Source organism: Suillus fuscotomentosus, assembly GCF_016647785.1.
Source record: "Suillus fuscotomentosus strain FC203 chromosome Unknown F5891scaffold_60, whole genome shotgun sequence".
NCBI lineage: Eukaryota > Fungi > Basidiomycota > Agaricomycetes > Boletales > Suillaceae > Suillus > Suillus fuscotomentosus.
Window position 1 is genome coordinate 97859 of NW_024539572.1, and position 22396 is coordinate 120254.

The following is a 22396-nucleotide window of genomic DNA, read 5'->3' on the forward strand; positions in this document are numbered from 1 at the left end:
GCTCTCACCTGAAAAGTTTCGCCGCAAGCTTCGCGTTGATGCAGAGGTATTCGACAAACTCATGACGTTAATTCAAGCCCACCCCATTTTCCATAATAACTCGAATAATCCACAACTTCCTGTCGCCGTCCAGCTTGCGATCTTTCTCAATGGTGTCGGCCATTATGGCAATGCTGCGACTACCGAAGACATATCCGATTGGGCTGGAGTGTCCGTAGGGACCATCTACAACTGCTACAAGCGAGTCATGATCGCGCCATACATTTTGATCCGCTCAATCGTGAGGACCAGATTGAGCGAGAGCGGGCAAAAGCGTATGTGGAGCAGAAGACATGTCGTGAGTGGCGCGGCGGTTTCCTTTGTGTAGATGGGACTCCGTCCCCTCTACATGAGAAGCCTGGTTGGCACGGCGAAGGGTTCTTTGACAAGAACTCTGACTACTCTCTAACAGCCCAGGTAAGTATCTACTATCGGCTCAGTGTGCAGTGCAGCGACTTACAATCCAAAAGGTCATCATATTCCCTCATAATCTGTGTATCGTTGATTACGTCATTGGCGTACCTGGGAGTCTTCACGACTCGAACATATTTGCACGAACGAGGGTCTCCCGGCATCCGGAGTCATTTTTTGGTGCGGGAGAGTGGTTGTGGGCGGACTCAGTGTATGCTGCGTGAATTTGGTGTGTGCCGCCATACAAACGGCCAGCGGGAGGATGTTTGACGGCCGAGCAAAGGACATTCAATTATAACCTGTCAACAGTGAGCATCAGTACTAATATACTTTCATCGTCCTCACCCAGTGTCTAGGTCTGCATTCGTTCAGAGCACTTCTTCAGCTCTATCAAGGGCCAGTTCCAATCACTGTGAGAGCTTCACATCCCAATCCAAAGCCAGAAGGACCTCGACTACGTGAACATGTGGATCCGTTCATGCTTCATTCTGCACAACTTAATTGTTGAAATTGAGGAAAAAGAAAACCACGAAGACTCAAATGTATGCTTCTATCAGCAAACTCGGAGATTGAGGTGAGCTGACGGTGACGGAGGAGAGGATGATCAGCAACAGGGTGGCGCAGTAGGTGATCAGACTTACATTGGAACTGTGGGGCAGGATTTTCGTAACACATTAAAGACACAGTTGCTTTTGTTGTTGGAGCGAAGGTAGTTAGTATTATATTAAATGTAGTTGTACCTATACATATTCCTTTTGGCTCACAAGGTCACGCTTGAGATTTTCTCGAGAAAGGAGCGTTTTGGTGAGCTCTAGGAGGGGTCAGTCACTCTTGAGATTTTCTCGAGAAAGAAGTGTTTTAGTGAGCTCTAGGAGGGGTCAGTAGCACTTGAGATTTTCTCGAGAAAGGAGCATTTTAGTGAGCTCTAGGAGGGTCAGTAGCACTTGAGATTTTCTCGAGAAAGGAGCATTTTAGTGAGCTCTAGGAGGGGTCAGTAGCGCTTGAGATTTTCTCGAGAAAGGAGCGTTTTGGCGAGCTCTAGGAGGGGTCAGTCACTCTTGAGATTTTCTTGAGAAAGGAGCATTTTGGTGAGATCTAGGAGGGGTCAGTTGTGCTTGAGATTTTCTAGAGAAAGGAGCATTTTAGTGAGCTCTCTGAGTTGGCACCATCGAGTACAACATGGAATGCATTTCCTGAAAACCTGTTATGTGACGACATAGTGCAAACCTACTTAGTTTTGATCAAGACCGCGCTCCAAAGCAATACGACGAATTCGAGCCTCCTCCTCCTCCCGATGTGCACAAGATAGCTCAATCTCAATTCTTGCAAATTCCATCTGTTGAGTGATCCTCTCCTGCTGGTGCTGATGATCTTGGTCAGATAGACGCATCGCATGCTCCCACTCATCACAAGCACTGCAGGCCTTGAGATCATGAGCCCAAATTTCGGTCTCGAGTTTCATGCATTTATAGTGTTCGTGCTCCACATGATCCTCACGTTTGCTGTTAAGGTGTGTCATTAGGGAATCTGCCATCTGAGACATCCTATCTGCAGCGGCAGAGGTCTGATCGAGAGCACTGCCACCAGGCGTTTGCGTGATGAAGAGGGGGGGGCGACTAGATTGAGGTGAAGCACTCTGAGTAGGTGCATGTGCACAAGACTGCTTTGTAGAAAGAGAGGGTGAACTTGCACGACTTCCTTTGAGTGAGCTGACGCAAAGAGACTGCAGCGCTCGGCTAGCACCAATGTCCGAATCTTCTGAGTCAATGGGTGTGGATTGAGGGCTAGCTGATGACTCCTTGAAATCAGAAAAGAAAGGTGAATTGTGGGTGGTGCTTTGATTGGGTACCGGTGAGCGCTCAGGAGAGTTCAACTGATATCACGCCATGTGTGTTGGAAGTTGTGATGGGAGGAGGTTGGGGTCATTGGCACCAGTGTGGTAATGGAGCGAGTGAGAATGAGTTGGGCGTGTCACTAGGACCATGGTCCAAAAATAACAGCAGGGATGGTGCTGACAACGGTGATTCAAATGACTCCATGGAGGGGGGCTGGTCAACCATCATATCATCTGGCGCATCTATAATGCCAGCATCACCTGTAGTATGAGCACTGATCTCAACTATTTCTCTGTCTTTGGCATCCTCATCTGTGTGAGTGTCGTTGTCACCTGTGGCCGGTGCTTGTGGTTGCTTTGAGATAGCGAAATGTTCTAATGCAGTGGACGCAAAATCTTGCCCTGTATCTGCTGTAGAGAAGGCGTAATTGAAAGCTGGGTTTGTGCGCCACCAGCCATGAAGCTCAGGCCACCAGGGAAATGTTTCAAGCTTTGTATCTAACAGAGATACGATTAAGACATGTGCAGTTCAACAGCAGCTAAAACTTACCAATCAATGACTTCATCATTGGATCCTCTTGCAGCTCTGCATACGTCTTTCTGGCTCCTGACTGCTTGAGCTCCTTGTTGAACTCGTTATATTTTTTCTTGAGCCTAAAACATCTGATCAGTGATTCTAGTGGGAGGAGGGACAATGCAGGAATGGGATATGTATGTGCCGAAACGAGTTGAAACTGGTTTGATAAATGCCCTTGGGTCCTCCTTGAAAAGTTGTTGGACCTCCGGATCCTCGTCATTCGAAAATACGGCTTGTGCGACCTGTGAATAAAAGGTATCTCTTGAAGTTCTGCTCTGTTTCTTCTTCCGACCTTGCTCCTTCGCATCCTTTGCAGAATCAGAGAACAGCTTAATGTGTGCATCTTCATTTTCCTTGCACCAGACAAGGAGACGTTCCGTACGAGCACTATGAACCCCCTCCCAATGGATACTGCATTTCTTCCCAGTGTCCGTACTGGCGGACACACCGGCTCGAACTCCACCACCTCGACCTCTCCATCCAGAGCGTGACATGATTCAGGGTGTTTATTATGACAATGATTGATGATCAGATTGAATCTTTGGCACCGTCGACACCAGTAATGACGATGTCGAGCACATACACTGACAGGGCAGGGCGGAGTTTGAACATGCTGTACCGGCAATGCAAAATCTTGCTGTGAATTTTTTTCTACGTTCGACTTTGAGAACCGTTATTGTCTTGTATTTTATTTCTCACTTTTCAGGCTTATTTTACCTTGTATTTGTTTCAAGCATGTGACCTTCTGTTTATTTCTCATTGTTTATTGTTATTTGGCTTCTTTCAGCCACCAAGTTTTGTATCTCTATTTATTTCTGACTGTTTATTTTTATTTGGCTTCTTTCAGCCACCAGATTTTATTTGTCATCACATCATGTGACTGGGAAATATTCTGGTTTGTAACATTATTTAAGCTGACTCAACATGTTTAGTCATGATTGGTCATGCTTTGTAACAACATTTAACATGACTCAACATGTTCACTCATGGTTTGTCATGGTTTGTAATTTCTTTGTAAGATTACACTGTATTTGTAATGTACTTAGTAATAAGCTGATTCATCACCTGGTTTGTAAGCCACATTCTTACCAATCCAATTGATTAATCATGCTTAGTAAGGAGGTTCCCAAAGGTATAAAAGGACCCCATTTTCACCCATGAAATACAATCCTCCCACTTGACTCTTATCTCAAACCGTGTGAGACCACTAAGACTTAAAGTGCAGGCCAATATAAGTGCCTTGAGGTAATCTAAGATATCATTATCTACTCTAAAGTTATATACTACCTTACAGGGGTTGACCATATAACTTTCATTATCATTCTCTTACTCTAGGTTATATACTACCTTACAGGGGTTGACTATATAACCATTGAACAGCTCTCATTCTAAGCTTTACGTGTATACAAAAGACTCTCTCTTTCAATGGAAAGTGAGACACATATCTAAGGACAACAAAGTTGAAACAGACTTTCATAGGTTGAAACATGACCTACTAGGCTGAAACAAACCTAACAAATTTTCCAGAACACAGAACATTCTACAACACTTCGTATAAGACTACACAAGAAGAGGACAACAAACTAAATCCTCCCAAGAACTCACCACATTACCTCCCACGAAGTAGAAAAGTCGGAGACTGTGGACTTAAGGACTGGCAAGAAGTCTTCACTGTGTATAATTGTGTTGTCATTATACACAACTTTTATATAAGACCCTTAAGTAACAAGACACCGGGTGGTCATGAATCTTCCTCCCCCGCTTTGACCTCCCCTGCCTTGCCCTCGAATCAACATCACACTACGATGGCCACGCCAGTGCATTGCCGAGAGGGAAGTCATCCTACTCGGCTGCCAGATCTCTTAGATCGTGAATCCCGGCCTGTTCAGCCTACAACGAGAGGAGAACTCGGCGGTGGTGGACCATGACAGGCTAACCTGCAGTTCAAGGCGAAGAAAACTTTGCGGGTAAATATTGTGTTACTCTGCCTTCTATCCAATGTTGATGTTCTTCAGGTTGCACCTCCATTGCCGCGGCGCATGGAGGAGCATCCCCCTCATTCTCATAATGACACAGACTTGGAGTAAGTCTTAACTTCCACGAGTCGCAACAGGTCACACTAACATAATTACTTAGACGCAAGTCCTACCCTTGTCGTGACACTGGTCCGGAAAGTTTGATACATAACGTCTAACACAAAAACAGGCGCCCTTCCTGATTAGTAGAGATCAGTGATTGATCCTGCCAATAAGAAAAGGCTAGACTCACCACATGCACAAACTTGAATAATTTACTACGCACGTATTCACAATATTAATATTCTCCCTAGTAATAATGAACACATTTAATAATTATAATTACAAAGAAAAGAAACTAAACTCACAATACTGCCGTCATCTGACATGGCGGAATCTTCGTTGTCGTTGTCGTTGTCGTTATCGTCCGTGCCTTCTTGAATCAAATCTCCATCAGCCATCCCCTGGGAAGAAGCAAGTTAACAAGGTCCGTTTGTACAGCGGTGAGGGCCTCCTGTTCTCTGCGGTAGGTCTGGATGGTTTCGAAAGAAGAGCCCTGGAAGGGGCCCTCTGAGGACGAAGCACCATAGTATTGGCCATGAGGGAAGCGGCTGTCAGAGTCAGTGTTCTGCATACTCCAGCCATATGATGCTGCGAAATCATCAGAGTCATCAGTGAATGAAAGTGTGATTGACTCACATGTGCTCCCACTTGATATGGGGGTAGGAACTCCTCCACTGGCCACATGCACATCAAAGTTGAACTGAGACATACGCGGTTGCTCAGTAGGAATGTGAAGTTGGCCACTTGCTGGTTCGCCGGATGGATTGAGGCCAGAACCATGTGGCAGTTTTGGGACTTTAGCTTTAGTTTTTCGCTGAAGGCCACACTCACTAGGCACTCAAGGTTGGAGGGGATGTAAGAGCACATGCGTGCATTTAAGTTGCGAAACAACATAACGGTACATATGGGGAAAAGAAACACAATCTTTACACAATCTTTACAAACCGGGAATGTGTGATGAGCTGATCAGATGATTGACAACAAAAAGCAAGGCCATTTACTAATGAAGTGTAAAAAGAAGGGGGGGCATGGTCCAATAAGACAACTTATGAACGGGAGAAAAAGATATATGAACAGCCGGAGTGGGCGAAGCACTTTATTGAATGGTCAAAGTGTGTGTATGAATGGTTGAAGCATGTTATGGACAGGCAAAGTAAGGCAATAACAATCTATGAACAGTGACATGAATGAATTGGGTGTCACTGATATTGATCAGTGAGTGGCATGAACGACTTGGCAGTCACATACCATTGATAGTCACAACTGCGAACACTGCTGGCCCGGCCACCTACTGCGACGATCCTCCTCTTCACCGAAATCAGTATTGGAGTTGGTATCGGTATCAGTACTGGCATCCGTGAAACCACCATGCAGTGCACATGTGATGTTGTCCCTGTTTTGTGAGGCGCCAATGAAATGAGGGAGGTAGGGAACTTTGCCAGTAGACGCTAATAATTCATGTTTGGCACGTGATCCCAGGTGTTTTGAGATTATCTCTGCTTGGGTGGTGATGGCGCGAAGCATCTCGCATTCATCGTTGTAGACAGCTTGAATGTAATTCGTGTCATCGTTGATTTCTGTGCATTCACACTCAGAAAAAATGTTCCTAATCTTCTTCAGCTGTTCGTCCCTCAAATTGAGGCAGTTTTTGTTCTCCTTGTGGAGCGCCTGATTAAACACTGTCATGCGCTCTGAGTATTTGACCTGCCATAATGATGTCACCACCTCATGGCGAGCAGCCTCGCGACTAGCGAGTGTTACAAACTAGGATAGTTCTAACAACAGAGACTCGACAGAGTCTATTAGCTGTTGATATTCATAAAGTCCTTCAGAAAAGGAGTTCTTTTAGACTTAATCGAAGGAGTGCTTCAATTAAGAATGCTAGTTCTGACGACTTAAGATTGGAGGTCTTAAGCGAAGGAAGCTCTGGGTAAAACCTAGTAAGATTCAAATGAAGTTCTACATAGCTAATACACGTGCTTAAATAAGTCAATATGCATGCACGGACCAAGGTAGTCGTGAGATATAAGTACAGGATCCAAGAAAGGTAAGTAGTCATAAATGGAAAGCGTGTCATAGAACAAAAGATATAGATGTTATTGTAACATTACCCCCCTACTAGGCATAAAGTCACCGACTTTAAATATCTTGATTAGCATAATAAATGGGGTTGTTGGAATAGTCCAAGTCGTTGAAACCTCCCTTCATCTGCTCGTCGCAATAGAGAGCCTCTTCTTCCTGACACTGTGTGACATATTCTTCATCTTTAGTATTCTCCCAAAGTCCTAGCGCAATATAAAACCCCTCATCTTTCCACATTAAAGTAGTGGGGGTGTTGCCAGTGTACCTTGGACAGTAGAATGAAAGATGTCCAGGACTTAACTCTCTGCATATCCTGCAATAATAATCTGGGCAATGAACTTGGCGATGCCCGAGAGTTTTGCAGTATTGGCAAACTCGATTTTCATCTGGGTTAGACGAAGTGGGTTTTCTGAGTTAGCCAAGGAACGAGGCTAACACAGAAGTTAGTCTACATGTGAGTTAGTGGTGTGACAGTAACACTGTCCGTTCTCATCCACATCCATCACCCACCAGCGTAGATGATCCCAGACATAACTTTATTTCTCTGCTCAATAATTAATACTGGTATCTATGTTATATAATCCCAATGAGGCAATCTTGCCAAACTTCACAACCGTCGAGTACACCACGGCCAGGGCTTGTCTAATCGCTAGAGGTCTCATGAACGAAGAAGCAGCTGCGGAAGCGCTTGAAACTATCTGGACCTTCAACAACGACACTGCCAAAGACGCTTGGGCAGAGCAAGCAGAAATAGAACTAAGGCAGGCTCAAGAAGCTCGGCGGGTTGCAGCCGAGCAAGAGCAAGAACGGCAGCAAGCGCTGGAAGACGAACTTATTGCAGCGCGCAAGGAAGAACACAAGAAGAATAAAGCTAAATTCATCCCCGTCTCTACAGCTAAGATACTGACCATTCCCACCGTCATCCCTTCTCACTATGCTGTATGCAAACTCAAAACTGGGGATTACTGCGAACTCTTTTACTTCACCAATAAAGGCCTGTCCGAAGCCAAGAAGAATCTTCTCTCAACAAAACCGTAAGGCTTAATCTTGATCCCAGGAGCAGATGGCCAACAGATGTGGGTTAACACGGATGAAACTTGCGACTCTAAAACTGTCATCACCAAGGACGAGAATCTATCTTGGGAAGAATTCAACAAAGCCGCACCGCGCATGATCATGGCCATGAAGCAACAAGAATGGCCAGAAGATCTTATTAACATGCACATAAGTTTTTGGACAGCTCTTCAAAATCATCGTTGGCGTCATGCTACGGACCTTCTGAAGCAACATGCACTCTTGCTCTACCAGAGTCAGCAATGCAGAATGTGGCATCTCACAGCTGGCGGTCCACATGGATGGTCTATAGCGGAGCTCAATCAAGAGCTCATCCTCGAAGCGAGAGAGGAGATTATTAACATAGATTGCGATCAAGCCCTCGCGACACTCAGACAGGTACGAGAATCCTCTCACAATTGGCTTTAGACAGATGACTAACCATTCTCACATCACCATACAAACTCCCAATCCACATCCACATCGTGTGTTTGATACCTCCCCCACTTAAAATCGCCGTTCGACATCATGATCGTCCGGCTTCGTTCAACCATTGACCAACATGTGTCGCCGACCAACATGTGTCACCCCCTTGACCAACACGCATCACCCTGACCAACCTGTGTCACTTCGGCCAACGTTGACCTGCACCAAACGGGTTCGGTGCATGGATGACCAATACTCTCTCATGAGTCAAATACCCTGAAATACCACTATGAAACCCTTTTCCCTGTTATCTGAAGTTGGACTGAGGCTAAGGGAATATTTTTTGCTTTTCTTTTTATTTTTTCAAGTCTATATGCCAGCAGCCTGAATATTTTAGTACATTTAATTCTGCGATGAGTTTTGCTTAGTCAGCCATGGTGATGACCCAGACAAAATCCCACACATGTCAGGTGACTGTGAAAAATATTTCCCACATATGTTGTCCTGGAAAAACATTAGTAAACCCCTAAATACTAGGCTCGCGTCATTCTCACCCTTCAAACAAAGCAAAGCAAAGACAGCCACGCACAGGATTCATATCATGTGACACTTCTTACTCTCCTTCTGGATTTGTCATCAGGGGTTGGACAGGTCACATGACTTAGCAAATACCCAATGACTCACTATGACTCACTCTAGATACTTACTATGACTCACTATGACTCACCTTGCACATATGACTCATTATGACTCTTGATGACTCTTGAATTCACTAGTAGCACAGCCACATTTATTGTGTATATAATGACCTCAGTTTTTGAAATAAAAAAAGCAGATACCAGCAGGTAGTAGGGTGTTTCTCAGCCCAACTAACACTAAGTTGTGAAGTAAGGTGTGATAGGTGTCAGTACCAGTGTCAAGAACTGTTTCAAGACTGAGAGGAACATTCTCAAGAGACAGTAATACTGCAAGCTCATCATACTGAACGACCCGCTGTGAGCTCACTGTGTGCAACAACCAGCAAGCAAGGTACAGCCACACTTTTATTCTGATTTCTATTATTCTTTTTCTTTTCTTTTACTTTCACTGACCTTTGGTGTTCTTTGTCCAAAAATACTGATCCAAAATATTTGTGTTGTCTCTACGTCCACCTAAGACTCAGTAGTAGCATAGTGGGGAGACTTTAGGAATTGATAGTGAAGCTTGACCTCACTCATCTGAGTAGTGATACTGAGCCAAGATATTCTGTGCCTGCTAGGCTTTAGCCGTTGAAGAGGGGACTTGGTAGTAAACCCAAGGACGTCCGTTCCTGAGTCTGTTTGAATACTCAAAGAAGAGTTCCTTGACAGCAGGTTCAATATTGAGCTAAGAGTTCTACAATAAAGCATCTGATTAGTCTTGACCTTTGATTCTACCTGTTTTGTGCTGAGGGTTTATCATTGTAATTCCGCACCATTTCTTTTGGAGTATAGTTGGTACGAAGCACTGTTGTTGAAAGGGAACTTGAGGAAGAATCCCATATATTCTTTTGGTCATTGCCATACTGTCGGGCTGACCATTGTTTGTTTGTTTTCCTGTCAAAGTCCATAGATTGGATTGACCATCGTATTACTGATCTTGCAGAAGTATCCTTAGCTGAACATACCTTGGGTAGTATACAACTAGCCACCCACGAATGACCACGTTATCAGTCATTGGTATTTGTCTGAATCGCTGACCATGGAGATATTTGTTTTTATAGGTGTTTATCTATAGATCATCTATCTAAGAAGACAACGTGCGCTTCCACAACTTACACCTTCGCTGTACCATCATGTGTCTCCCAAATTCTCCCAAACGCTAGGTGGTCCCTGCTATGAATCATAATGCAGGTTCTCGTTCTTTCAGTGGGCAGAAGAGACCGCTATCACCCAGTGCAGCTTACAATGACCCAAAGAAAAAGTCGCGCTCCTTTCGTAACTCTAACTCATCATCCTCCTCCTTGCCTTGTTGCGCCGTGTGCCTTGGCCGCAACCCACATCGCACAGTCGAGTGCTCCGCCTTCCGCACATGGGACAATCTCTTTGATGTCTACTCCGAGCGCATCAAGAAAGCTCTATGGTGCAAAGACGGGCACCAGCTGTGCACATCCTGGCAACATGAAGAAGGTTGTAGAGACTTGCACCATAGTTACAAACACCTTTGTTCAGGATGTGGATCCTCCGAACATGGAGCTCAACGTTGTTCTCGTGCACAGAAGGCTGAACCCACTCACTCCCTACCATGCTAAGGCTTGGGAATGGGCACTCCATAGCGCACATGCTCTAGACCGCTTTGCAAAAGTCCCAGAAGGTTTTCGTTCAGGTTTTATCTTAGATTTTCCCCTAATTAGCCACATGCAAACTCCTACGAACAAAGACTCCGTTATTGAATATCAATCTGAATTTAATTCTGTTATACAGAAAGAATTCCGCAAAAACAGATACCTAGGTCTCGACTCTCTCTCAATATTTCACAGATGGAGTAAGTTGATTTAATTCTGGTGGTTTTTACTGATAACTTTATCTATAGAACAAGCAATCCGGCACCAGACGACACGGCCCCACCTGTAGTGGCGCTGTCCAGCCCATTGCCCGACCCAGATGCAACACCCACACCAGCTCCTGAACCAAACACTGACGATCCCAACGCCTACGTAGAAAAGTTGTTTCGTAACTGGGCGAAAAACTCGCACCTGGCGTTTCTCAACAGCCACTTGTCTACTTACTGCGAGCGCATCAATCAAGGAAGGTTACGAGCCAAGGACTATGCACACGAGGTCGTGCAAGAATACTTCAAGCAGTATCATTGGAAGTTGAAGGTATCAGAGGAGCCCTTGGAACACGGTCCATTGCAAATGGAGCCGGAGGAGTCGCTTTCCCCAGTCGAACTCGCACAAAAATCGCAAAAGGTTCTTGCAATGCAAAAGGTAAGCAATAATACATGTATTTATCTATAAACTTCTTAACCCTCAAGTAGGTGATCACAAGCTGGCTGGATTATCGTGCCAAGTCCTCGAAGAAGTTGTTCGTCCACCGCAGCAAGCCAGAGAACAATGAGTGGACCCGGCTCCTCAGCCAACTTTCTGGTGTCTGACGACACAAACCGAAGGCCTTGCAAGCACACCAGCGGTGGTCCAAAGACCATTTTGAGACCAAGGTCAAGTCTCGTTTTCTCAAGAAGTGGTGCAAGGCCAGGCTGCCTAAGGAGAAGATGGCAGCCTTTCATGACCGGATCACACACAAACACTTCAAAAAGCTGTCCAAAGAAGAGCAGAGGGATTGGAGGGATAAAGCGCAAGCAGAGGGTAAAGCAGCAGTCAAAGAGTGGAACAACCGGCTCAAAGCACCTCCGTCCACATCTCCTCTCGATAGACAAGTGTAAGTGTTCGAATCTATTCATTTGGATCTGTATTGAAGACTAAACTAAGGCCCTGGACAACTTGGCGACTTTTGCTGGACCAATTCTTTCTGGTATGTCCGAAACTCTCGGCATGCACGTATCCCTTTTGGTTGGTGGTCCCGAACCTCGGAAGCAGGGGAAGATCACTGTCGTCAGGTATGTTTGTCGATATCGTTCCGACACAGAACTAACATCACACTGGAAGCATGCATGAGGGCGTTGATCTGAATTTGAAACCATGCAATTGGCAGACCCGAGATAAAGCAAAATTTAAGATGGTCACAAAGCATTTTCAAGACTACCTATCGCACGCATATAGTGTGTTATTATTTCTATCATCTAACTATATGCTAAACATCATCAGGTAAACAGGATTGTGATTCTCGTCGCCTCCCAGATGATTTAAACAACCTGTTCACCATTACGGACAAAGGCGATCAATCTGATGCTCAGGAGGATTGGGAAGATCATCAAGCGAATAAACTGACAAAGGCCAAATATAGATCACACCGAATGAAATCAAAGCAGAAAGGTACCAAAAGGGCACGTACTTCTCGACACAAGCCTTCCGAACCTTCTGAGACGGACGAATCATCATCAGAATCATCTTCCACATCCCCCGGCTCGTCTTCATCTTCCTCATCTTCAGGTTCCGCTTCATCAAGCTCTACTAACACGGACAGTGAAGAAGAACATCATCGTTCTAACAATGTACTACCATTTTCACCGCCAAAAGGACATTATGGGGTTACCTACTTCAATCCACACCACAAAGCGGCAGCTCTCGCACGACTCAATGCAAGGCGAAGCGATCACACGTCCGAAGTGTCGGCCGTGCGTCCAAGATGCTGGATGACACAGAAGAAATTGACCAGCTTGACGAGAGCACTGCTGACACCCCCATTGACGATGCCAAGATAAGCACCAATCGTCCTCCTGTTCCACCTGGTAAATGTTTTATTTAATATGTTATACAAGCGTACTAAATTGATATCTCCTTAGCCATCACATCCACCGCCATTGTTGAGCCACCTCTTGACAATGTCATCGCCCTGCCCAACTTTCAATGACAATACAATTGATCCGCATCTCAGAGAAGACTCTGGGATGGCTGTTGATCAACCACCTACTCCACCTGGTAAGTATCGGTGCTCAGTATGCTGATGTATTAACATTATTTTAACACAACAGCCGAGATTCTTGGACAGGGTCTTCACAAGCCTGTTGATGATCACGATATAGATGAGATGCCCTCTGCCAAACGGGACATAGAAGGGGCTGTGGACGATCGTGACACCACAACTCAGGACAAGCACACAGATAAGACTGCAAACGGTACATACAGTGGCTCAAAAAAGTGTCCCAATGTTTGTAGCTTTTCATGTAATTGCTATATCATGTGTCGAGACATGGGAATATGACTAAGCTATAGGGAGATGTCGGAAAGGTCTGCATCTCAGCTTCATTTCGGTTCCCTATACCGTGGGAAACTAATGACATTATGTGAAGATATGAGTATTTTAATTTGATGACTCATTGGGACACTTTTTGACTTTGAGTTTTACTAATGTAATCTCTATAATTCTAGTACTGTGTGTGACCTCCTTCTGCTCCAATCACTTCTGCCACTCTTCTAAACATATTCTCTATCAATTTTGGGTATTTCTCTTTGGTGATTCCATCATACTCTGCTGTAACACTGTCTCATAGTTGGAATAGCCCCTACAGTGAATCTTGATATGCTACAAGTAATTTCTTGAGTGATTCTCAAGGGTATTCAATATGGTTGATGTCTTGGGTCTATGTTGAACATGATAGAATAGTAATATCATGGTTTGCAAGTTATTGATGGCTTATTTAGAGGTATACTTAGGGTCATTGTCTTATCACAAAACAGTATCTTCTTCATTAACTCATAACTTCTGCATGCTTCTTAGCAGACACTCCTGTCAAATGAGTATTTACTACTCTGTATTCATCCTCCCCTTTGCTTCATAGAAGATTCCCACTCCATTTTATCTCATATAGTCCTATACCATCAAGTTTTGTCTTGAAACTTAAGGTGTTTATTTAACTTTTCTTTATCTTAATGATTGTCTTATCTATTTTAATATAAATTCCTTGCCATATGATTTCATCCTATTGATTTTAACCTTATCTAACTAGATAAACCTCTTTCAGCTATTAGCAGTCCGATATTTGTACTTGAAAGTAGCATCTTGTCTTTTATTTTTATAGGTTGGAGACAGAGGAATTTGTTTTTCTTGATTATAGCTTTAAGATGGGCTGTCTTGAGAGTCTGTCTGACTATTTGAGTAGAGATAGTCATAGGAATGATGGAAATAATCAATTTAATCACTTTATTAGCATCAGCAGTCTTTCCAATTAGAATATAGTGATTAAGAGATCTTAAGTCTTATAGAGCAACCTTCTAGATTGGCTACCAAATAACTTAAAGACCATAATATTACTATTCTATCATGTTCAACATAGACCCAAGACATCAACCATATTGAATACCCCTGAGAATCACTCAAGAAATTACTTGTAGCATATCAAGATTCACTGTAGGGGCTATTCCAACTATGAGACAGTGTTATAGCAGAGTATGATGGAATCACCAAAGAGGAATACTCAAAATTGATAGAGAATATGTTTAGAAGAGTGGCAGAAGTGATTGGAGCAGAAGGAGGTCACACACAGTACTAGAATTATAGAGATTACATTAGTAAAACTCAAAGTCAAAAAAGTGTCCCAATGAGTCATCAAATTAAAATACTCATATCTTCACATAATGTCATTAGTTTCCCACGGTATAGGGAACCGAAATGAAGCTGAGATGCAGACCTTTCCGACATCTCCTTATAGCTTAGTCATATTCCCATGTCTCGACACATGATATAGCAATTACATGAAAAGCTACAAACATTGGGACACTTTTTTGAGCCACTGTAATTGATGCTTCTGTTGTGTGCCATGATCAGTCATTCAGGTTTATGTACAGCCTCTCGTGATGGCAACATATCCCTTAGCCTGCCTGCACTCCCACCCAGCCCACCGTGGTTCAACAATCCGTTCCAACAGTTGATGAATCCCGCCCCGGCCTCTCCTCGTGTGATCCAGTTGTTTGAAAAGCTGGTATGCCTTGAGGATGTGTCAGGCTTTGCGAACAAGAAGGCTGCTTTGGGATGTGAACATCGTCCAGCTGAAGTCCACTGGTGGATTTCCTGCGGACGTAAAGGAAAACCAACCATACCCGATCTCAATGCATTTGTGTTGCGATGGTGGTCCTGGTGGATCACGCTTCAACCAGAGTGGAGAAAATGTCAGGCCCCGACACTTACGACAAGTGCAATCCTCCCTCGCACAGATGACAGCAACTGGGACACCCTCAACAAACCAGGTGCAAATGGCATGCTCTCGGTTGTAGCTACCTTGAAATGGTGGGCAGATGGTGCTGATGGTAAAGGGTACGAAGATTCGCGATGGGAAGATGCTGCTGATGATGTTGTGTGGGTTTTGGATCGGCTCATAGCAACTTGTTCTATGTCGAAGTCTGTGGCTTCCAGTGGTAGCAAGAAACGGGGTCGCTCCGATACTCTGGCAAATGCATCATCATCGAAGAGGACGCGTAACCGGCCATAATAGACTTATCGATTGATGGCTCGCTAGGCTAGACATCGAGTTCATGCTCGCTTAGATACACGTTACATTGAATTACTTTTGTATCTCACATCAAGTCAATGCAACACGCAATTGTTAGATCTAATTTTCTTCAGTGCTTGCTGTTTAGATCATGGCAATAAGTGTATTGTATATTCTAAAAAAACAAACAAGTGGCTAGACTCCAGGAGCCTCCAGTCCCAAGGTCTTCTGGTACATCGTTTCCCCAAGTAAATAAGCCTCGTCAAGGTCACCCCAAATGGCTAGTCTGTGAAGATCCTCCAGCATAGCTACCAGATGTCCAATGAATCTGGAAACCTCGTCAGCAGCACGCCATTCATTGCATACGCCACACATGTCAAAATTTTTATCCTGCCCCTGCTGTGCCCACAACAAATATGGCTCAACGAGCTTGAGCCCGTCCCAGAATATCCCAATGTCCCCGGCAACACTGGTGCGTAACGACATAGCGTATTTGCGAAGGATGCTCTTGACATATGTTGTAGGTATCCCGGAAGGAACAAGTGCCAGGACTTTGTTCTTTGCATCACGTACGAGCCCCAGACAATCAGACAAAGTGATACTACAGTAGATCGTCAAGGACACAATTTAATTATCATTGAAAAAAAAGTACATTGCCTCGAAGTCAACCTCATCATCTGATAGGTCGTCCATGTTAGACTCGGCTGTGACAGAAGGAGTGTTGTTTGTGTGACAGAGATGACGTCTCAATAAAATGACGTCTCTGTGCCTAAATACTTCAGTTGCAGGGAGAGAGCCAATGATAACAACTAAACTTACCTTTCATAGTATCTTTTGTGTTTCTCGTGCGCAGCCTGCTGTCTGGCTTCGACAGTATGGTGAATAGTGGGGCGAACCATGAAGAAAAGATCATAGTGTGAGGAACCGAAAGCAGCACCTTCAAGTTTATATAGTGAATTTGATTACCTTAAATCGATGATCTGCAATGAGGAGTAACTACCATACTGTTAAGTTGCTAACGTAGGCTCACCTGTCAGTACTGTCGCCAGATGGCTGCGATGTCAGTGTATACGTAGTACAAGATTGGAATGTCGCCGCGGCGAACTTGTCAAAGTTTCGAAACACACATATTGTGTCACGTGTGCACCGTACTGAGTACGGCAAGTCAAAGTTTCTTTAAATGGGCTCACCCATGACAGTACTAGTGTCGGTTGAAGGTTCACCATACCCACGTCTCTCGTGTTATCGTAGCAAGTCGCCTGATCTTCGAGGTTCGCACGATGGTCAAATTCTTGAGAACGTATCTGTCAAAGTCGTACGGTGTCTGTGCAGACTGTAGTCACTGTACTGCATCAAGCACGTCCTGGACTCAACCTGAAACTATGAATTCGCAATTATCTGAGAGCGGATGCATGATAGCAGGTGAGAATCTCAATTATGCTGCTCCGTTCTGGCGTTACTAAGTAAGTGGTCCAAAATTAAGTCTTGCATGAGACTTGAGACGTCTGTTGTGACACTGGCCCCACCCATGTAACTAGACTCGTGACCAGTTCGTCTATGAGGCACATTGTTGATAGACGGTTGCGGTATAACGCGGACCGCCAGTCTTATCAGGAGCCATTATAAGCTATTGGCTCCAATCACTATGAGGTTCCTTTCCTTTCAACTCAGCCTTCTCATCACCAGCCTCATCACAAAGAAAAAAGCGATTAACTGATGGCAACTGTCGCGAACTCCGTAGCTCACCCAACTTTGATTTCGGTACGCAACTACGTCCTGTTCACCGGCGAAAGTTGACAACTGATCACTGCACCCCTAGGCTGATCCTTTTGTGTAGGTTTTTAGGTTGATGCTATCCACATCTTTATCTCACAATGTCGATTAATTGCAAGTCCTGCAAGAGAACAGAAGGTTTGTTCCACGTTTCGCCCTAGTTACAACATTTATTAACACTTTTCAGAACCTGCACAACCGCTGGCAGTGAGTTAGTACGCTATTCGTTCCACAATCGATCCCATGACCCTGTTCGTAGTCCAGATATCCCTGCCGTTGCCACAGTGAAGCCCGGACAGGTATGTCACGATGCCCTTGGATGTATATATACACCTGTCTTATGTTCGATCATTTGCACAGGTGTTCAACGTCGAATGTGTTGACTGGACAGGAGCACAAATCGGTAACAACGACAGTACGTATATGGGCTCTCGCCATCATAGGGATCTACTTTAAGGCGACTATTTCCGATAGCGAGCGATGATATCAGAGACGTGGACCTGACCAGCGTTCATAATTTGTCCGGTCCAATCGCTGTGGAGGGCGCCGAGCCTGGAGACTGTCTCGTAGTTGATATTCTTGATGGTATGTCGTACCTGGTTGCTCTTCTGTGACTCCTTTTCATCTGTTCGTAGTCAGACCGTTTGATAAAATGCCCTGGGGCTACACCGTGAGCACTCTCACAGAATTAGTTATTCAGCCAAGCGCCTAAAGTGCAACAGGGTATTTTCGAACTCGAGAACGGCGGTGGATTGTTTGGTGAGCGAAAAAATATGCCATATTTCGCATATTTCTAATCAAAATCTTACGTAGCTCGGGAATTCCAGAGTAGAGCTGCAAAGGCTATCTGGGATTTCAAAGGTTTGCATCTTCCTACGATATGCGTGCAACATTCTGATGACATGTCTCCAGGTGTCTATGCCACTTCAAGGCACATTCCTGGCGTACGTTTCGCTGGCGTGTCACATCCTGGGTTGATCGGCACAGCACCGTCCGCTGAGCTATTGGCAACCTGGAACAAGCGTGAAGGTGCCCTTATTGAAGCTCACGCTAATTCAGTTCCTCCCGTCGCCTATGGCCCATTGGCACCAGGCGCTTATGTCGGCCAAGACCTTCCTGATGACGTACGCGCGAAAATCTATCGCGAAGGCGCACGCACGATTCCTGGAAGAGAGCATGGCGGTAACTGCGATGTAAGCTTCCTTTAAATCATCATTTGTTATCTCGATTGTAGTAACTATCTACTTCATAGATCAAAAACTTGTCAAGGTAAAGGAAGCTCACTACAGGCTTCCGTTGTTTCTCACATACTTTGGGTCAAGGGGTTCGCGCTGCTATTTCCCTGTATTCGTGAAGGGTGCAAACTTGTCTGTCGGCGATCTCCACTTCTCTCAAGGAGATGTGAGTATCTCGATCACGCAGTCCCGCTCATGCTAACATTCAAACAGGGCGAGGTAGGCTAGAATCTATCAGTGCGTAAGTGATCTAAACGAGCACTACTTAGCTGTCCTTCTGTGGCGCTATAGAGATGGTGTGGATTTTTTGCAATTTTGTCCCGCTCTCACTAATATGGCTTCCAGGCTGGAATAGTCACCTTCAGCACTAGCATCATAAAGGGTGGTGTCGAGAAGTTTGCTATGAAACAACCCATCTTCCTGGTATGTTCTTGTCTCAGGTGGCCACTCCGGTGCTGACCGTCACAGCCCTCTCCTGTCGATCCACAATACTCCGCAAAAGTAGGTACATGAGCACACCATCTGTTTTAGCTGCTAATCCAATTTTCCAGTTGATCTTCCAGGGGATCAGTGTAGACTACCGTATGCATGAGCACATTGAATGCCACATCATCCATTATTGACGATGTCAATTAACAGACGGTGATGGTACCCAATACAACATGGATGCGTCAGTGCACTTTCCCTTGATACATTGATGCGTAGTTCATTAACTCTACTTAGCACGGTGGCCTACAAGCAGGCTGCTCTGAACGCTATCGCTTATCTTATGAAGATTGGTTACAGTAAGTCCCGCATCGTAAAATGAACCATCTACTGATCAGCGAGTGACCGCAGCCCGTGAGCAAGCATGTAAGCCATATGTTCTGTGAGGGCAAGAACAACGTTCAATTTCATTTAGACCTTTTGTTGTCTGCTGCGCCGGTAGAAAGTCACATTGGTGCAATCGTGGTAAGTTAGATCCAATCTGAGCTCCTCGACAGTTTTATTCAATTTTATCTTAGGACTCTCCAAATGCCTGTGTGACTCTCGGTCTTCCCTTGGGGATCTTTGAACATGTGAGTTCGTTGTGATACATGTAGCCGATTTGACTACATGATGTGTAACAGGACATCTTACCCAAGGATGAAGGTTTGAAGAAGCTGGAATTTAGGCAATGTGCTGTGCGCAGCGATGGCGTGCTGTAAAAGATGGCCAAGATCATGAGAACCAATGAACAACGATGTATAATAATTAATGTTTGTGTATACGCAAACATTTTGTGAAATACTACACAGAAGGATTCTTACTCTTGCCCCGAATCAATAAAACCTGTCATACACCCTTCTTCCTCTTCTTAGACTTAAATAGCAAGCTGCGTATTAGATAGGCCGAACTACGGTTCTGTGAAACTGAGACCGCAAGGAGCGGTCACATGCCACACTGCCTTCAACACCTGTGAACCGGGTTTCACACTACTGCACACCCACTCGAACAGTCCATCATTCTTTCCTGCGTGGTCCCCAGTGGTTGACCACCTCGCATAACACCCATCTCCTACCCGTACCGTTCCCGAGTTGATGTCAGCAAGGCCTCCGGCCTCTTGCAACGTGACTGTAATACGAGGGTCTGCAGAAAATGGAAGTGATGTACGAACGATGACGTTGCTGACGGGGTCGCGGTGCGTGTTGTTGAGAGTGGCTGTGATGGTATACGTCTTAGTCGCCTTGCCGTTGAAGTCAGGTAGTGAGCCGGTAGTGCGGTTGAACTGCGTGGCCATCGCGGGGTCAATACCAAGAGAGCATTGGATAGGCTGCGACTGATTGATGCTCTGTTTCGATGCGCAAGGTTAATGGGTCTCGGAAACTAACATAGGAAATAACGTACCGTGATATCCATGTCAGAGACGTGTTTTCCATCCAGGTAAGTGTGAATAGTGCCCGGAGTTAGTGCATAGTTGCTTGTGTTCGAAATCTCGCACTAGAATGATAGATATGAGGCAGGTGCGATGACATAAACGAGACATTACTTACAGTCCAAAAGACATGGGAGTTAACGCTCGGTACTGCGACTCTGGTAAATGACGCCTTCAGTGGGATAGTTGCCATAAGAATGTGATGGGTCCCCCCGACTGCACGACTTGGGATGAACACCTTTGCAGTCGTTGTGTGAGTCACGGCCTTGTCAAGCTACAATAAGATCATCGTCAGATTCGCTAGCAATATGAAGTCATGACGCACCTCTGCTAACACTATGCGTTCTCTTTGGTGCTGTAACTTGGATGGCTGCGCTGAAGCGGACAAGGAAGTCGATGGCTGAGACTGCTGCAAGTTTGATGTTGATTGCTTGGAGCCAAAGGTGTTCTCTGTGGCGCTACTCCCGCCACTACTTGGGTTCCGCGCACTGAGTGAATATTGCGATGGTGGTGCGGTCGTTAAGGAAGATGCCTGTGATTGCGCTGGAAAATGGGAAAACGTTTGACCTGCCAGTGTACTCGATTGCGCTGGAGTAGATGTAAAGAAACCTTGAGTTGTGACAGTGGGTTGTCCCTGTAAAAATCCGAACACATTGTCTGCTGCAGGTTCCTGTGTGGCCCCAGCTTGGTGAGGAGCACTTTGAGTATTTCCAAATATGCTTCGTCTGTCTTGCTGTGTCGAGGAAAGAATGTGTGCATTTCCTGTGGCATTCCAAAATGGGAAATTTTTGGGCCTGAGCGGTAAATCACAAGGGTCAGGCTTCCAAAAGCCCCCTTGTTGCTTTAGCTCCATCTTCTTTAGTTCGGGTACTCCCACTGAATGAATATAGGGTTCTGCTGTTGTCACTGCAAGCTCCACATCATCCCAATTCTCGCCGGTAGACTGAGAAATTTGGCATCGATAAGTCAGAACGACTGATGAAGAAGGGACACCATCAATGGTCGTGACATGTAGTTCGTATACTGGCTTCCACGTAGCATCAACCTCTGAGGAGGACTCAGTTATAGATGAAAATGCGACAGCTTGATGGTGAGACAACTCACTGTACTTCAGTTCCAACTCAGCGACCGTAGCGGTGCGGCCAGAAACTGGTGCAAGAATAACAGTGGCTTTGGTCACCAAGGCGCAGGATTCGAGGAAAAGTCGCTGTACTTCTTCGTCTATTTCCTTCTTAACGTCCTTGATCTGCTGGTCAAGTACTGCAATGACTTCGGATCGACTCTTGCCAATGTCTATGAACTCATCGAAGAGTGTAACGAGTTGTGCAGGTTCTGCCACACCCGCCAGAGCATTTCCTGCGGCAAGAGAGTTCATGTACGTCGACAGGAAGGCGAAGCTTTGTTGCCTTAGCTGACGCTCATCCTGTAGGCGCGTAGATTCGGCCTGCAGATCACGAAGGACATCACTACTAGTCTCGTGCCGATGGCCAAACGGGTCGGATTTATAGTCGGACGGGCCATGGTAGTAATCTACGACCAGTAGATCATCTGAACCAACGATCACAGATGCCCAAATGCCACTCTGCCGATGCAGTAGGGGAAGGTTTGAAATATTGATGGCCAGCGATCCATTCTAATTATGTAGTAGTAAGTAACTGAGTCTTAGAAGTTGCTGAGGTCAACCACTATGCACGTACTAGAGACTGGGTAAAGTTGAGGGGGAAAATGCGGGTAACCTCAGCTACATCGGAGCTGAATATCCTCACGGACTTGATGGGAAAGTCAGTTGCAGAGAGATTTATCACATTCATCCTGAGTAAGAGCAAAGGACAGGAAAGGTGCAGTACATGTGCAAGTGTTGAGTCTCGAGCAAGCTTCGAGTCAGGTCACAGGTGACAGTGCCTTCCAGACATAGTGGAATCGCAGCCG

General features: G+C 45.2%; 6 protein-coding genes across 6 annotated transcripts; 3 read left to right on the plus strand and 3 right to left on the minus strand.

Moving 5' to 3' along the window:
• Positions 1-5174: 5174 nt before the first annotated feature.
• On the minus strand, positions 5175-6463 carry F5891DRAFT_1193575 (uncharacterized protein; the record flags this gene model as incomplete). Its single annotated transcript, XM_041367775.1, has 5 exons — positions 5175-5186; positions 5245-5340; positions 5376-5527; positions 5576-5734; positions 6232-6463. The coding sequence occupies 5 exons, from the start codon at positions 6461-6463 to the stop codon at positions 5175-5177; spliced, it is 651 nt and encodes a 216-aa protein (XP_041221528.1).
• Positions 6464-7591: 1128 nt separating this feature from the next.
• F5891DRAFT_983811 (uncharacterized protein) lies at positions 7592-8059 on the plus strand (the record flags this gene model as incomplete). Its single annotated transcript, XM_041377368.1, has 1 exon — positions 7592-8059. One exon carries the CDS (start codon positions 7592-7594, stop codon positions 8057-8059), a length of 468 nt encoding a protein of 155 aa, XP_041221529.1.
• A 6981-nt stretch (positions 8060-15040) lies between these two features.
• On the plus strand, positions 15041-15442 carry F5891DRAFT_907623 (uncharacterized protein; the record flags this gene model as incomplete). The annotated part of the gene is made up of 1 exon (XM_041373574.1): positions 15041-15442. A coding segment is annotated over one exon (402 nt), but the record flags the coding sequence as incomplete, so codon positions are not given.
• Positions 15443-15708: 266 nt separating this feature from the next.
• F5891DRAFT_1056023 (uncharacterized protein) lies at positions 15709-16794 on the minus strand. The gene is made up of 4 exons (XM_041362683.1): positions 16596-16794; positions 16385-16545; positions 16218-16334; positions 15709-16166 (listed from the first exon to the last, which is right to left on the minus strand). The coding sequence occupies exons 2-4, from the start codon at positions 16462-16464 to the stop codon at positions 15761-15763; spliced, it is 603 nt and encodes a 200-aa protein (XP_041221531.1). The 5' UTR covers positions 16465-16545; positions 16596-16794; the 3' UTR covers positions 15709-15760.
• F5891DRAFT_1056024 (Acetamidase Formamidase) lies at positions 16794-19775 on the plus strand. The gene is made up of 25 exons (XM_041362684.1): positions 16794-16987; positions 17049-17326; positions 17385-17398; positions 17458-17476; positions 17526-17545; positions 17598-17637; positions 17699-17753; positions 17813-17923; positions 17974-18008; positions 18061-18097; positions 18152-18199; positions 18251-18531; positions 18591-18607; positions 18661-18739; positions 18787-18792; positions 18843-18869; positions 18919-18996; positions 19042-19074; positions 19125-19155; positions 19213-19243; positions 19297-19358; positions 19411-19425; positions 19475-19524; positions 19578-19631; positions 19683-19775. The coding sequence occupies exons 2-25, from the start codon at positions 17282-17284 to the stop codon at positions 19758-19760; spliced, it is 1266 nt and encodes a 421-aa protein (XP_041221532.1). The 5' UTR covers positions 16794-16987; positions 17049-17281; the 3' UTR covers positions 19761-19775.
• F5891DRAFT_1114588 (uncharacterized protein) lies at positions 19776-22378 on the minus strand. Its single transcript, XM_041363765.1, has 6 exons — positions 22165-22378; positions 21572-22100; positions 20793-21514; positions 20586-20741; positions 20440-20532; positions 19776-20383 (listed from the first exon to the last, which is right to left on the minus strand). Exons 1-6 carry the CDS (start codon positions 22276-22278, stop codon positions 19949-19951), a joined length of 2049 nt encoding a protein of 682 aa, XP_041221533.1. The 5' UTR covers positions 22279-22378; the 3' UTR covers positions 19776-19948.
• Between the last annotated feature and the right edge of the window lie 18 nt (positions 22379-22396).